Genomic DNA, 16,219 nt, shown 5'->3' with positions numbered 1-16,219 from the left:
CCGGAAATACCCGTCCGCTCCAACAAAATGGCGGCCCCCATGATTCATTTCTGCTTAAGATGGCGGCGCCAGGTGGGGCATAGGGGCAGGTGAAATGATAAAACTTCATGGTCCCCTTCCGCCACGCATTATAGTTTAGCTGTGCCATACAAAAAACATTCTGAAACCAACTCTGTCAAGTGTTTTAAAGAATCCATCAAACGTTCACTGGGGCGTGATGTTTAAGAAGCGGAAGAGGGGAAGTGCACGGCACATTCCCGTCAGGATCGCCCAGCACCTTTGGTATTCCCATGTGGCACAGCCCGAGCTCCGCCCTTTCCGCAGGGTGGCTCGGAGGGCAACGCTGAGGGAGCTTAATTTCTGGGTGAGAACTGCGAGAAATGGTAAGCGATATGAAAAATATGGTATTAAATTTTTTTAAATACACTGTGCTCAGGTGAATTATTAAACCCTAACAGACTTCTGTCTCAGAGAGCAGCTCTTTCATCAAGAGGTTTTTGCTCTTAGGGAATTGGCTGAGGCACTCCCTGTTCGGAAGGGCTTAGTCCAGGCAGGAGTTAAGACGAAAATGGGTTACGGTGCGGAAAAGCGGGGAGGAACGAAAAATCGGTCCGTGGGCCGCTAATCGTTCACCGAGCTCTCGTCTAGGTAGGAGTGCAGAGAGCCGTCATAGAAACTGAACGTCCGCGAGAGGAAAGGCCTCCGGGTTCTGAATTCTGGGGACTCGGGTCCAAAGCCACTCTGGGCCTAACCACCTCACTGAAAGGCCGGCTGGGGGGTCCAGGCGTGCCCCCAAGGAGGTGTCCTCAGACTGGGAAGCAGTGGAACATGGTTGCCTGGCTGGCTACCACCCTCCCATTTAACCTCATGGTATGTGAGTATGTAGTGCCTCCCGCTACGGCACATTCTTGAAATTAAGATATGATGCTGGCTGGCAGCGCCTCTCTCAAGTATTTTTAATTTTATTTTTTTAAAGTTTATTTTAAGAGAGAGAGGGAGGTGCACATGAACGGGGGTGGGGGCAGAGAGAGAAGGAGAGAGAATATTCAGGCAGGCTCCATGCTCTCGGCAGAACGCTGGACACTGGGATCGAACTCACTAATCCTGAGATCATGACCTGAATCAAAATCCAGATTCAGATGCTTAACTGACTGAGCCACCCAGGTGCCCCTCAAATATTTTTTAAATGGGGGAGGGGGGGGGTTGCACAGATCAGGATGATAGCAGTGACTATCATTTATGCAAAATAAGGGGGGATTATACATAATTATTTTGTTTGTAATGTGTATTATTTTTAGTGTCACATCTGTAAAATGAAGTTGGAAACAATAGTATCAACCTAAAACGGTGTTGAGGAGAGTAAGTGAGTTAGGTAAAGCACCCAGGGACGCCTTGGTGGCTCAGTCAGTTAATCGACCGATTCTGGATTTTGGCCCAGGTCATGATCTCACAGTTAGTGAGTTCGAACCCCGTGTCCAGCTTTGCGCAGAGAGCACGGAGCCAGCTTGGGATTCTGTCCTCTCTCTGCCCCTCCCCTGCTTGTGCTCTATCTCTATCAATCAATCAATCAGTCAATAAATGTAATGCCGCCCAGAATGGTGCCTGGCAGAGTAAATGCAGGCAAACTTAGCATTTCTTTGGTACCAGTTCCTGTTTTAGGTCTTGGGGGAATACACCTGTGAGCCAAGACAGTGGGGACCTGGACCTGGTTTTTTTTTTTTTTTTTTTTTGGTTTACATTTGATGGGGTGAGTGGAACGGAGATTGAGAGAGAGATTGGAGCAAAGAGAGGAAGGAGAAGTAGGATACAGCCCTGTGGCTATATGGAAAGTTAATGTTCCAATAATGGAAAGTATGTGGGAGGAGATGTAGTGGAGAGGCAGTCAGTGCAAAAGTCTTGAACTGGATTGTTGCAGGTGCTGAAACTCAAACCCTGAGATGGAGGTAAGGGGCAATTGACAAGAGGGCCAGCAGGCTTGGGGAAGAATCATGGCTCTTCAGGACGCTGTCCTGACTGTGCTTCAAGGGTCCCAGTCATGTATGTCACCCACCACCATAGCACCCCCAATTAGCTGTCTTCTTGCTTTTCCAACAATATAGTCCAACTCGACTTCGACCCATGTATTTTGTTTCTCCTCTGGTCGTGGGAGACTCTTACCTTCACCCACACCAATATCCAGCTTGCTGTTCATAACTGGGGTCATGCCAAGTGCCCTGGGCACTTGGCACAAATGGAGAGGTGAGAGATTCCACGCATCATCTAGTAGAGATGCTCAGCGCAAGCACTCCCCTGGCTGTTGACCTGTATATGCAGAGGATTTCCTCAGTTCAAGAACACGGGTTCTTCGTCTCCTATCTCCACTCCCTAAAGAGATCATTGCTCAGTCACTTTATGTTTACCCGCCTGGAGAAATACCATTTGGCTCTCAGTTTTCTTGAATTTTGCCAGGGAGCCGCTGTGGAATCAGCATCCCTGAGGCAGGGCCAAGGGTGCAGGTTTAAAACGAGCCTCCCAGGTCTTACTCAAGGACGACGCTCAAGGACGACGTTTCTAGGCATCTCTCAGTTCCTTTCCAGAAGAGGGCGGTTCCCAGGCTAGCCCCGCCCTCCCCCAGTCCCATCTTTGGCTGGCCCCTTCACGGAGTCCTCCCTGCCGCCTACCGAGCTCGAAATTTCTGGAAGTGCCCTTGACTTCCCATAATTCCGTGGGCCTCTTCGTACACCAGCTCCTTGCTCTGTAAGAGGATTGTGTTAGCGCCCCATCCTATGCGGCCAAGGGGGGAGGGTAATTCGCGTTTTCTTCTGGAGCCTATTAGTACCGGTCTGGCAATGCCAGAGGAGAAGGAGAAATGGAATGTAGTGGACTTCCCCGGACGACCAGATTACAGGTTTTGGGCTTTCCCCCTCGGAGTTTTCCTCCAGTTACTGCCTGGGCTCCTGGCAAGCCACAAAGTCATTGAAGAGCATTCCTGAACCGAGGGAGGCATGGCCCCGATTCTGGGTGTAGCGAGGGGCAGGAAGGAGGGTGCAGCGGCAGCCTTTCCTTCTCAGCCCCAGCTGGAGTTGAGCCCCATACACACCTGCTTCCCTCTGGGTCCCCATGGTTCCCAGTTAGGCATATGGGCTCACCTGGACTCCTCACACCTCAAGCCCTGCCCCTTCCAGTGGGATGACTCCCCTTGGCTACAGGATGCACAGTTCCCACAACGGGTCTATTGTGGCCGGCCTTTTCATTCCAGATGTCTTTGATCTGGCCTCTAGGAGGTGGAAGCCTGCTGGAGGGCCCCGCCTGGCCTTTGGGAGAATTTCTCTGCAGAGCCTTCTTTCTGCTCCTCAGGCTGCCCCTCCTGGAGGGTTCCCCACCCACTTCTAGTCCCAGTCCCTGGGCTGCTCCCTTGTCTCCCACATCCTCACTGGCACCACTTCCATTCCCACACAAGGTAAGCATCCTAAGGGAGAAATTGGAGATGCTCTTTTAAGGAAGTCTGTCTTTTCTGCTGGGAATTCCTAAGACTCATACAGCTGGGAGAAGCCCCTCTGGTTTCCCTGCTAGAGGTCCATAGCCTCTCTTTTAGGAACAGACCTCTATTCCCTCCTGTCAGCATTCAGGAGGTGAGACAGGTCTTCCCTTGAATGTGGTGGTGATGACTATTGTGGGTGATAGGTGAAGGGCTGAGGGAAAAGGATGTGGCCAAGACCAGAGGGCCCACTGCCAGCTAAAGCGGGTGACTTCCCTTCATTCTACTGTTTCTTGGCAGTTTCAGTGTGGTTGGCTCTGGCCCATACTTACTTTTTTTTTTAATTTTTAATGTTTATTTATTTTTGGGAGACAGAGAGATAGAGTGCGGGAGGGGCAGAGAGAGAGGGAGACACAGAATCCAAAGCAGGCTCCAGGCCCCAAGCTGTCAGCACAGAGCCTGATGCGGGGCTTGAACCCACAGACCGTGGGATCATGACCTGGGCTGAAGCCGGACACTCAACTGACTAAGCCACCCAGGTACCCCTGGCCCATACTCCTTTTGTGGGTACACTGGCTCTCCCCTGCTCCTCCCAACTATCAGTTCTCTCCTCCACAGAACACACACCTTGTTCTGCCGGGAAGGCCCACCATATTCCACCTCCACTGTTCTTTTCTTTGTTTTTTTAATGTTTATTCATTTTTGAGGGAGAGAGAGACAAACTGTGGGCAGGGGAGGGGCAGAGAGAAAGAGAAACACAGAATCTGAAGCAGGCTCCAGGCTCCAAGCTGTCAGCACAGAGCCCAACAGGGGGCTCGAACTCACCAACCACAAATCATTAACTGAGTTGAAGTTGGATGCTTAACCGACGGAGTCACCCAGGCACCCCTCACCCCCACTTTTCTTAATCTAAGCTTCCTTCAGGAAGCTCAACTCAGGTCTCAACTCAGGTTGCCACCCCAGAGAAACCCTCTGTGACCCTCAAGTCTAAGTTAGGCTTCTGGTTTCATACCCTCATAGTGATGGTGTGCTGGGCCTGCATAGCCCTTAGCTCAGTTTCCCCTTATTTGAATCCCTCAGGGATTTTCTCAGTGCCCTGAGGTCAGGGACTGGTCTGTTTGGGCTCAAATGCTGCATTTGCTGGTAGAGGGTTTGGCTGTAGAAGATTCCAATCTTGGTAACTAGCCTCACAGGCTAAGTAGTTAAGGGCAAGTAGTTAAAAGGTGTTCCAGGCAGAGGATCACCATTGGGAGGGGTTAGAGTGGTTTGCATGCAGAAGTTTTAGAGGGATAGTTTCAAATGGGAAGGTAGGAGAGAGTGAAACCCAAGGTGGCCAGAGAGCCTCTATCAGGAAGGAGTTGACTACTAAGGAATCTGGATTTGTCTTGAGGCCTAGGTCTTTCTCTTTAGGATTATCTCATCCCTCTCCTGCCTAGACTTAATTTTGTTGTAAAGTGTTTGGTCTCAGAATGGAGGGTAGGTTGAAGGTTGAAGGAAGACTAGAAACGACAAGAGTTCAGAAGTCAGACAAGGGGGTTTGTAGGAGGGTCATGAGAGTCCTATGAAAGGAGAGACTGAGTGAGGACTTACCAATGGCCTTATGATGAGGGATTCAACATGTCTAATCCATCTGTCTCCTCCCTACCCCACCTTCTTCACTCCAGTATCTAGAATTGGGCTCTGATTATAGAAACTAATTCATGATTGAGGCCTAAAGAATTAAGCTGAAAAAGATTAGAAAGAAACATGGGAAGTTCTGTTCTTATTGTAGGTTCTATTGCTTTCTTCCTGGTGAGAGGCAGGGATATGTTATTAAGTCAAAGCCAGGAACAGATCTTGCAAAAAATCACATATCATTTCCTTATGTCTCTGGATAAATATTCATTGCCCATCTTAGGCAGAAGTCTGAAGTCTAATAGTGAAAGCTGCTAAGGCATTCTGTTGGGTTTTCCCTGGGAGATGGACTGTGGGTTCTCCAGGCCCTAGGTACTTCAGCAGATGTACAGTGAGAGGCTGTGGAAGTGGGTGTGGTCCAGGCAGGTGACTACAGGCCGGGTAGAATTATAAGACATGCTAGGAGAAGGCAAACCTCTGGCTTGTTAAAGGATTTAAAACAACATTAGGTGGTAGGAAGAAACAAAAGATGACCCAAGGTGCCTTTTTTCAGCTTTCTCCTGGAAGAAGACAATTTCATATGAACTAGGGTTGGGAAGGTATGTTAAAATGGAACCTTAAAGACTGGCTAGCTTACCACACTGTAAGAGGGCTGAAGAGAAAACAGTTCTTTCTACTCACACTTGGATTAAATAGCCAGAGCTTGCTGAGAAATTCCATCCTTTGCTGGACAGGGTAGACAGAGGATTCTATCTGATTAGGAAATGGCAGACAAAAAAGGGCAGGACCCCTAGGGGTCTTCTTCCAGGTGACCTGGGTCCTTCATCTTTGTGGGGCCCTGCTTCATACCAGGTGGAATAGTCAATGAGAAGTCTCTGACCAACTCTGCTGAGTCCTTTAGGATGGGGTAAAAGACTGGGAAGGCCTAAGCATGATCCTCAGTAGCTATGGAAGAATAAGCCTCAGTAGCTATGGAAGAATAAGACCTATTCTTTAAGGCTATTTCTAGCTCAAATCTCTGAGGTATCCATTTTCCTGCTTCTTTGGAAGGGATAGAAGTGGGGAGAAGAGTAGTAACTTAGCGGCCCATTTCCTTCCTTCTTTGCTGGTCTCCTGTCACAGCTCCTACACTTCTCACATTGTAAGATGAGCTATTTCCCTATGCCTGGGGTTCTCATATTATACCTCTGAGGACTCTGGTTTGTGGGCAAAGACTATATAATTAAAAGTTAAATTTGTCACCACTTTTAGCTCTCCTCCTTTTCAGCCCTGTTATTCCTAAAACCTCTCACTTCCTCTTTTCTTATTTAGCACTGCCAGCACAAACTGCTTTCCCTTCTAGGACTCCATGATCTCCTTACCACTCTCTGTCAGGATTTAGGTGAGAGGAAAAAGGGAAGAACCCACTTACCTACTTTAATGCTAGGTTTTGCCCCACATCCCACTTTCAAAAAGTCAGGCACCAAATAAAACCTTATTTATACTTCTTTCCCCTCCTATTTTGAGGCCCAGCTTTGGCTTTTTTGGGAAAGAGGGTAATGCAGTTTCTTTTTTAGCTGCCTTCCCATTAGAGTTCCTTATCACATTTCTCACATGTGATCCACATGAATCACAAGTGGAACTGTTCAAGGCTGTTTTAGTCAGATTTTTAAAAAAAAATGTAAGAAGGCCTTTATTTATTTATTTTAATGTTATTTATTTTTGAGAGAGAAAGACAGAGCGTGAGCAGGGGAGGGGTAGAGAGAGAGAGGGAGACACAGAATCTGAAGCAGGCTCCAGGCTCTGAGCTGTCGGCACAGAGCCTGATGTGGGGCTCGAACTCACAAACTGAAAGATCATGACCAGAGCCAAAGTCGGATGCTCAACTGACTGAGCCACTTTCTTTTATGTATTTGCTTCTGTGCCAAAAAATAACACCTTTGAGCCTGCCTCTTCTGATGGGGAAAAGAAAGTTGTCTCATTTCTTTTTCATCTTTCCTTTGGACTTGCCTCTATTCCTGAGTCCTAGGAAGGACCAGAATTCAACGAGCCTTCTTTCTATGGAACTATACAATTCAATATAACTTGATAGCCACTAGTGGCTATTTCAAATTAATTAAAATTAAATACAATTAAAAATTCAGTTCCTGAGTTGCACTAGACACATTTCAAGAGCTTAAGTCATATGTAGCTACTATATCAAATAGCATAGATTTAGAATACTTCCATTGTTGCAAAGTCCTTTCAGACCTGGTATAACAGCCTAATGTCTTGTGTCCCCCTTTTTGTAATCTTTTATCAGTCAATAAATATTTGTAATAACTTTCATTGTTCCAGGATTAACTTTCAGAGGGGGTCAGGAGTTGGGGGTGGGACATAGCATAGAATCTGTAGGTCCTATAAAGATTTCTGGAGGCATGGCATAGGGGCCAGAGGTTGGTGGCTAGTAGAGGAGACTCAGGTTTTAAGGAAGTGCTTTAGGGGTTGACGTTATACTTATTAAAGCAGGGCCACTCCACTCCACCAGGAGCAGGCAGGCTCTGGTTTTGTAAATTCTGCATAATACTTAAAAATCAAAACAAAAAATGACTGTCCTGTAGCCCTGCTGAAACTGATATTTGCTGAAGTGATTGTCTTTTATTACTCATCATTTCTAGATCTTGATTTCATACATTGCTTTATCTGTCATAGGCCTTGCTCTCCCAAATGGCAGTGACATATGCAGCTCTGGCTTAAAAAAAAAGTTTGCTGGGGTGCCTGAGTGGCTCAGTCGGTTGAGCATCCGACTTCGTCTCAGGTCATGATGATCTTGCACTCTGTGAGTTCGGGCCCTGTGTTAGGCTCTGTGCTGACAGCTCAGAGCCTGGAGCCTGCTTCGAATTCTGGGTCTCCCTCTCTCTCTGCCTCTCCCCCACTCATGCTCTGTCTCTCTCTCTCTCTCTGTCAAAAATAAACAAACATTAAAAAAAAAATTTTTTTTTTTAAAGTTTGCTGACTTTGCCACCTGCCTGCCAAGAGCTGGGAGAAGTAGGGGTCATATCAATTAATACACTGATGCTAAGACCGTTTAATAAGGTTCTAGGTAGGTGGGGCTATTTTTCCATTGAACACTTTTTTTAAAAAGATAATATTAATTTAAATTTAATTTTACAGAGCACAAGCAAGCAGTGAAAGGGCATAGAGAGCAGGGGACAGAGGATCCAAAACAGGCTCTGTGCTGACAGCAGACAGCCTGATATGGGGCTTAAACTCACAAACCATGAGATCATGACCTGAGCCGTTGTCAGATGCTGACTGAGTCATCCTGGTACCCCATTGAACACTTTTAAACACCTATGTCAATCACTGGCTATAGGGCATAAGTAAAGCTGGTAATGGCACATCTGTGGATTTGACCACTTTCCCTGAGTCTAGACCAATGATTCTTAACCATGGATGATTTTGCTCCTGTCACCCCTCTCCATAAGACATTTGGAAATGTTGGGAGACATTTGTGGTTGCCACAGCTGATGGAGGGGTGCTACTTACATCTGGTGGGTAGAGTCCAGGGAATGCTCCTAGGCATCCTATAATGCACAGGACAGCCCCAACCTGCAAAGAATTCTCTTATTCAAAATGTCATTAGTGCTGAGGTTGAGAAATGCTGGTCTAGACTACAGTGTGGATCCGTTCTTCATGCCAAGACTAATCATGAGGTCCAGGCTCAGCAAGAATCTATTAAATTGGGAAAGAAAAAAATTAGGAGTCAGTGAACTGTGGCCTCCACAAAACTGAAGAGCAGGTATAACTAGAGTGTGTTTAACTGCATTAGGAGGCAAAGAGCTAAGGTCATAGTGCAGTTTAAAGTGAGGGTTTCAGATAAGTAGCAAGTCTGTAAAGATGAGGTCCCAGGTACAACCATAGGAGTAGTGAGGACCAAGTTTAAACAGTCTGACTTGTGATACAACAGTCAATAGCTGAACCTAGTAGGGAAAACATTCAATAAATAGATGAATATCTGGTGAATATGGATATACCAGTTTTTCCTTAACGTTTTTGGAACCCATAGCTCTACTTTTCATATACGTAAAAATTTCACATTTTCCCTCTAGTGTTATTTAAAATTTCACAAGTATCATGACTAAAAATCAAAGCAAGGGTAATTTTGGAAGGCAAAAATTTATTCAGATGATGTGATAACTATGTCACTGTTAAAAGCCTTATCTTTCTTGGGTGGTGTAGAAGATGTAACAAAACACAAGCTGCTTTAACAATACTCTTGTACTGTCCTCTCCCCACAGCTAGATATACTCCACCCCACCCCCCCCCCCAAAAAAAAGCTTTTAAGATGTAAAGAGAAAATGGAATAACAAATGGAACAAAGTCTTCACATATGCTTAGACATTTTATATCCCAATTTCTCTGGAGTATTTATCTGGAAGTTTCTAGTCAAAACAAACAGACTTAAAGTTCCACATACTCCTCTTAAAGGAATTGAACCAACCAACAGTTGAAAACATTCTTTATAAAAGCGACCCCAGGTAGGTTTTAAGAACAAGGTCAAGAACAATCACCCAAAATAGTTATGGGTATTTCATATTTTTGTCTTGAAATAACATTCAGAAATCTAGTCCTTGAAAGATTGGCCAAGCAAGTTAGACATTTTTAGCATGAGTTTGCTATGTGTAGCTGGATTTTTGGCAAGTTTTGCTTAAAGTATTTCATAATGAGAGTGATGTTGGTGTTTGCCTTTTGACATTTCAGGGTCAATGTATTTTAAGCTTCAATGCATTACATTCTGTCAAAAGTTCTAATTTTTGAAATTTTAAAGAACAAATTCTCTTTAGATGGTGTTCCAAAATCAGAGAGTTATTTTGTCATTGGTGTTTCAAAGTCAGTTCTGTCCATAAATTCAGCTGAGTACAGTTCTTTGACAACCAAGGAACCTTAGTACATAAGAGAAAACACTCTCAATGGCATTCTGAACAGATCTTCAAAAATCAAGGCAAACTGGGATCAAATCTACTGTTTTTCACAAGGGTTATGCTGACAGCAAGGTGAAGATTTCCAGTAGATTATGGGTCAATCAGTGGAAGTGGATGCTTGGTGGGGATTGCTACAGTACATCTTACACACAGTTTTCTTCAGTTCTTGCCAAAAACCCAGATTTAGAACACTCCATTGCTGTAGCACCACCGAGTATACTCGTATAATTTTCTTCCAATTCAGTTCATTTGATACAGCTTCAAAAATACTGTTTTTAGTGGTCAAGTATTACGTTTATGAAACCACCACATCCACAGTTTTTAAAGCTTTATTTTTAAACATAAGCAAAGCACACTTTTTTTTTTCAGTAGATTCATCTCAACAGCAAAGAAAGATGAGCTGAAGTTTTTAAAACCTGAAGTTTGATATGTTCAGTCATTATTTCAGAGTTAAGACTGTAGAAGTAGATGAAGAAAGTCTGGAATTCCTCAATTTCCTCTCAAAGTTGTGGCAGCACTTGGAATGCAAGGCTTCACAAATTTCTTCATTTTTTTCTCCTTTGCAATTAAAAGGGCTATTTAATATTATGCTTTCATAGCTTTTGGAAGATTGCTGTTAATATTCCAATACTGTCCAATCTTAAAGCTTCAGAGAATTGTGCTTTGCAGAATACTCCACTGTTTTTAATGGCATAAATTTAACAGTGTTTGGCATTGTGTCACTGCCCAACATTTTCAGGTAACTGGTAACTCAACTGAAGAAGATGACCCTATCTTCTGCATCATAACGTGAATATATACTTGATAAAAGCCTCAAATAACTTTTTGGCTGCCATATTTAGCTACCTCAAAGGAGAAAACAGAAAAAGGAGTACTGATGATGGAAGCATCTGGTCCCTCTTGCAGAACGATGAATGATTTTATTGGCGGCAGCTGGGTGGCAGGGCAATACAGGCATCCAGTTGTGCCTGAACCCCAACAAGTGAAGTCTTTGTTCATTTCCTTTTTATACACCCATCTGCCGCCTAAAACCTGACACCATTTAATGGTGCCCTTGGTCAAATCTAAATGCTTTTACTTTCATAATCCTCTGATTCTATCTTGAAGAGTCAAGATGAACTCTAACTCATGGGATGGACAAAATGGAAGATGTAAATAAGTAAGCTTTTCAGAGCTAAAAAGCCTCTTTTTATACAAAATTAAACTTTAAAAGTACATTGACCTCGAAACAATATAATTGTCTTGGATATGCAAGAAAAATAGCAGTATAAATATTTAGCATCATACCCACAATGAACATCTGTGGCTACCCAACCTGTTCATATGCCTCATTAATTATAGGCCTTACTCTGAATGTTTCTTGTTCTATCTTTGTATTCCCACCAGCCAAGGAGTTCTTTTATAAATTATAACATTCCCCATATGTGCAATGCTAATATAACTTGTGGAGGGAGAGAGAAAGCCTTTCTCTCCTATTCCTGAAAAATCACTGACCTATTCCTTGAGTCTATGAGTAACAACTCCCTACTCAGTCCCTAAAACTAAAAAGCTTGATCACCTTCAAAGTAGATTAAAAAAATGTGTTCAAGTGGTAGCTGACAAGAATTCACTGTAACCAGAACTGTGTGATGGATAATGCATAATATGAAATAAACCTTTATACAAAAATAGTTTCTTATAATGTTACCTATCATGAGAGTTTTCAGTAAAATTGTAAATTATGCTGCTGGTATATGTTGACCAATGAAAGGCAGTAACGAAACTACATTACCAATTACTAAAAGTTTATACATACATAAAATGAAAGTTTTAACATCTTCATTGTAATTCCTATGTTTGGCAATACCATCTACTTAAATTCTGGTATGTGTTTGAAAATAAAAGTTTTATTTTCTTTTAAATATTCTATATTTTGAAAGGAATTATCCCCAATTTGTTTAACTTGGTTTTGCTGTTTATGTTTACTGGTATGTTTTATAAATAATTCAAGTTTCAAGTGAGTGTTATCTGGCTTCCCTAGTTGAAAAGACCATCTCTTTTAACTTTCAGTGAAAATTGTGGTTTCAAAATCCTTACAGAAAATTCTAGCAGAGGAATGAAAGGTTACCTTCTTTCCTCAGGTTCACTGTACTAAAAACCAGAAGTATAGGACAGAGTTTCTTCTGGAGGCAAACTTTATTACCCTGGGGGAAAGCATGGTGCTAGGGTTGTCCTTAAAGTCAGGTTTGTATGATGAAATTAGCAGTGATTTGTAGTTAAGATTGTAGTGTCTCACTGTGCACTTACCAGTAACTAAATTGAAGGGTGATGATAATAGCTAATGTATGATGCCTTAGGACAGCATTTGTGTTTTGACTGCAACCCAGAGTAAGCAATACGTTTTACTGTGAGACCAAGTATACACAGGTGTACACATAATTTAAAGCTTTCATAAGACAATGTTTACCTTACTATGTTCCATGAACCCTGATATTTTCTGTTTAATTTTAAAATAATGCTGGGCATGACACATTTATTTTAAGACCCACTAATTGGTCAAAATCCACAACTGGAAAACCACTGCTGTAGGAGAACATGAGGAAATAGATTTTATAAACTGTAAAGCACACTGAGATGTGAGCAGCTGCTAATGAATATCCAAGATAAAACTTTTGGGGCCTGAGATGTCCTCTCCTTCCTTGGGTACTGCTAGAAGTCACATTCACCTAGGCTTTTGGTAAGGAAGACATTATTTATGTGGTCATTGAGATAACTCTCTACTACTCAGGTCAGGAAAGCAATGTATTAACTAAATCAGAACCCAAAGCAAAGACAAATTACAGGAAAATCAAATAAAAGCAAACATCTGTTTAGTGCTTCATGGTTTATAAAAAACTTTCACGTACATGGTCTCTTTTAATTTTAACAAGCCTAGGGGAAAAGTAAAGGTAAGAGGTGGAGACCTGCCCAAGTTTAGACAGTAAGTGGCAGAGCCAGGTCATCTCATCCTAAATCCCTCACTCCTTTCATGATAAAATACCAGGAAAGGAGAGTGGTAAGGACATGAGACTTCTTTTGATCCATCATAAAGATGTTTATGTCCTCTGCCTCTCTCTACAGGGAAAACAGACCCCACTGAAGGTGAGGAAGCAACCTCAGATTTTGGGAAGGGGGTATGGCCAGTTGCACTTAGTCTATGACTCCTACCTGGCATTTCAGCATACCAAAACCAGCAATGTTTGTGTGTGTGTGTTTCCCCAGTCATCTGTTTTGACACTGCTTGTGCTCTGAGGTTTCAAATGTCTATTATGGTTCAAGTACTTAATGGTTTTCCATTCCTATGTGTTAAGGGTCTTGGAGTCTTGGTCAGGTACACCCTCAGTACTCAACAGAGTGAAATTTGGTACTAGGGACATGCCACTGATACTCAGATTGAAAGGGAATAACAACAGTGGTCAGCTTTGGTGCCTCTGCTCAGCTTCCTTTGGGGAAGCCAATCAGCCTCAGCCAGTGTGTCTCTTGTCCACATATGCCCATCTCTCTCCACTACTGTGCCCTTATCTCTCACAAAAAAGATTCAACTAGCAAGTATCTGCCTCCCAGCTGCCCTTGTTTTTCTCTCCACTCCCCTCACCCCCCCATTCTCCTTCCCCCCTTGTGCCTCTCACCTTGTACTCCTGCACCACCTCCTCCATTGGCACCACGCTGTGTTGTTTGTGGGTCCTGGATTCTCGGCACACCACACAGATAGCCTCTTTGTCCACTTCACAAAAAAGTTTCAGGGCTTCCTGGTGTTTGGAGCAGATGCCCTGATCATTCCCCCGACTTCCTCGATAAGGAGTGGGGCTCATCTGGCGAATTATCTGGACCATGTTGGCTAGCTGCAAGTTGGGACGAAAGCTGCGATGCTTAAAGCTCTTTCGGCACTGGGGACAGATGAACTGACGTGGAGGGGGCGGAGGAGGTGGGGGAGGTGGAGGTGGAGGAGGAGGAGGCAAGTGGGTGTCAGGATATAGCTCTTCGTCGTCCTCGTATTCTTCCAATATCTCCTCTTCTGGGTAGACGTCAATTCTCAGGTCATGTCTCAAGCTTCCCAGGTAATAGTCCTGATCTTCCTCCTCTTCTTCCTCCTGGTCCCACACATAGTCCATGTCCCAATTCCTGACGCCACCGTCACCAACCCAGAGTTCATCATCTTCTTGGTCCTGGAACACCTCGTCAGCACTGCCCTGGTACAAAACCTCTCGAATAGAGTTGTCCCATACACCGGTGGCCCCCTCCACATCGTCGTCCTCGTCTTCTTCCCATCCATCTTCTTCCCCGTCCCTGTCTTCCTCATCTTCCTTGCCCCACAGTTGGGTCACACATCCTCGGCAGAAGTTGTGCCCACAGCCTATGGAAACGGGATCCTTGAAGTAATCCAGGCAGATGGCACACACCGCTTCCTCCTGAAGGGTCTGCATGGGGTTAGGAGTAGTGGCACAGCCAGCCATTTTAATGCGCAGCCTGGAGGTGTGGATGCGTCAACTCCGAGCTGAGGAGCGGGGAACGTGTCTGCAGGCTACGTGTCCAAGCTACGCTTGTGACCCAAGGTTTTTCTCTACACTGCTCTTCCTCCTCAGGCCGGCAAAGGAGCCTTACTCCCCTCCCTCAGGCTCTTCCCAGCTCAAGGCGCGAAAGCCCTCTGACGCCGACTCAGCCGCCCTCCAAGAGGAGCGGGAGCGGAACCAGGCTGCAGCTTCCACTTTCCTTCCAGCCTCAGCTTGCAAATCCCGGTCCCGACACGTTTCTTGCCTCCCTCCAGGTTTGCCCGACCCAGCAGCGTCCTCCTCTGGTGGCGGCACTCCCCACCCAGCCCGAGGCGACAGAAAATGACGTAGGCGCTCTAACCCACACTCGGAAAGGGTAGACTGAGCCAATGGAGGACTACGTTCTCTATGATGCCCCAGGGGACGCGACAGTTGGGAGCCCTGACGGCCATCCAGCCGGTCCTGATAGGAAAGACTGGTGAGAATGGGCAGAAGTGGAAAGAGAATCAACACACCATTACACCGCTCCACACCAGCCAGACACAGAGTGTCCAGCAGTCCCTCAGCCGAGGCAGTTCCCCGGACACGGACCCAAAAGGGTGGGGAGAGCGGCGTCCAAACTCGCGCTCTCGTGCACTTTCGGCCCTTCTAGCCTGAAGCCTTTGTGGTAGTGAGAACGCCCTCTCCACGGAGGCCACGCTCGAGGGTGTGGCCTGCAAGAACGCAGTGGGGTGGTGCTTGCGGTAGCGTGGAGTGGCTGTGAAATCAAACGATCTCGCGTGGGGACTCGTATACCTCCAACTTTTCTCCTCAAACCAATTAATCCCTTACTACCTGCAGAGCCTCGGCTTTCTAGCCCTCATCTCTCCCGTTACGACTTCTATGTCCATCTCCACTGTCCTGCAACTTCTCAGATAACCTCAGACTCAGTATGCCCTACGCTGACTTATTCTATAGATCTTTTTGTCTTCATCAATAATGCTTCCATTCACCATCCCCTCACTTATCCATGCATGCATGCATGCATGAATACATCCACCCATCCACCTGCCCATTCATTTAATTAATGTCCATCATTAATTCATTTAATTCATCCATCTATCACATACATGCATAACCCATCCATTTATCCATCCACTTTATTATAGGAACAAAAACATGAGTAAGGCATGATCAGTCCCTTCAAGGTGTTCAGTTACAGGCGTGTGGTTATCCTTAACCCAAGGTTTTTACAAGGTTTGTTTTTCTTTCTTTCCTTGACCCTCATTAAGAAGTGCGTTGCACATATTAATCCAATACAGACTTGCACATATGTAACAGAAATAAGATTTCTGAAAATTGTTCTTTCCCTTATGGCAGTCAAGGCACCCTGATATGTTCTATTCTATTTTGCTTCGGTAAAATGCTGTTCAAGATCCACTGGTATGATTGCACCCCTCAGTAAATGCTCACTATTTGGTTTGAGGAACACCACCTGCCCTAATGGAATCTTCAAGGCACCCTGGAACCCCTGCTGTCCCTCTCTGAGCCCAAACTTGAACTGTAAATTCTACAGAGCAGGGATGGTAAATGTGCTGTTAACATTGTACATGCAGCTCATCTATCATAATGCTGAACATACAGCCTATCTGCTGAATAAATAGTAAACAAACACAACAAAATGCAACCATCAAGTCCTGCTGATTTTTATCTCCCCA

At 44.7% G+C, this 16,219-nt stretch overlaps 1 protein-coding gene across 4 annotated transcripts; it reads right to left on the bottom strand.

Moving 5' to 3' along the window:
- Positions 1–5: 5 nt before the first annotated feature.
- On the bottom strand, positions 6–15,112 carry TRIM52 (tripartite motif containing 52). Of its 4 annotated transcripts, none has more exons than XM_060636485.3 (2): positions 13,662–15,112; positions 6–2,301 (listed from the first exon to the last, which is right to left on the bottom strand). In XM_060636485.3, the coding sequence occupies exons 1-2, from the start codon at positions 14,484–14,486 to the stop codon at positions 2,260–2,262; spliced, it is 867 nt and encodes a 288-aa protein (XP_060492468.1). In that variant the 5' UTR covers positions 14,487–15,112; the 3' UTR covers positions 6–2,259. The 4 variants fall into 4 exon arrangements, with proteins under 4 accessions (XP_060492468.1, XP_060492470.1, XP_060492467.1 ...); XM_060636487.2 differs by lacking the exon at positions 6–2,301 and adding an exon at positions 3,790–11,135; XM_060636484.2 differs by lacking the exon at positions 6–2,301 and adding an exon at positions 3,790–10,572.
- Between the last annotated feature and the right edge of the window lie 1,107 nt (positions 15,113–16,219).

This window comes from Panthera onca, chromosome A1 (assembly GCF_046562875.1).
Source record: "Panthera onca isolate mPanOnc1 chromosome A1, mPanOnc1 haplotype 2, whole genome shotgun sequence".
Lineage (NCBI taxonomy): Eukaryota > Metazoa > Chordata > Mammalia > Carnivora > Felidae > Panthera > Panthera onca.
The sequence above is the reverse complement of the archived record's forward strand: the minus strand, read 5'-3'. Positions and strand labels throughout refer to the sequence as shown.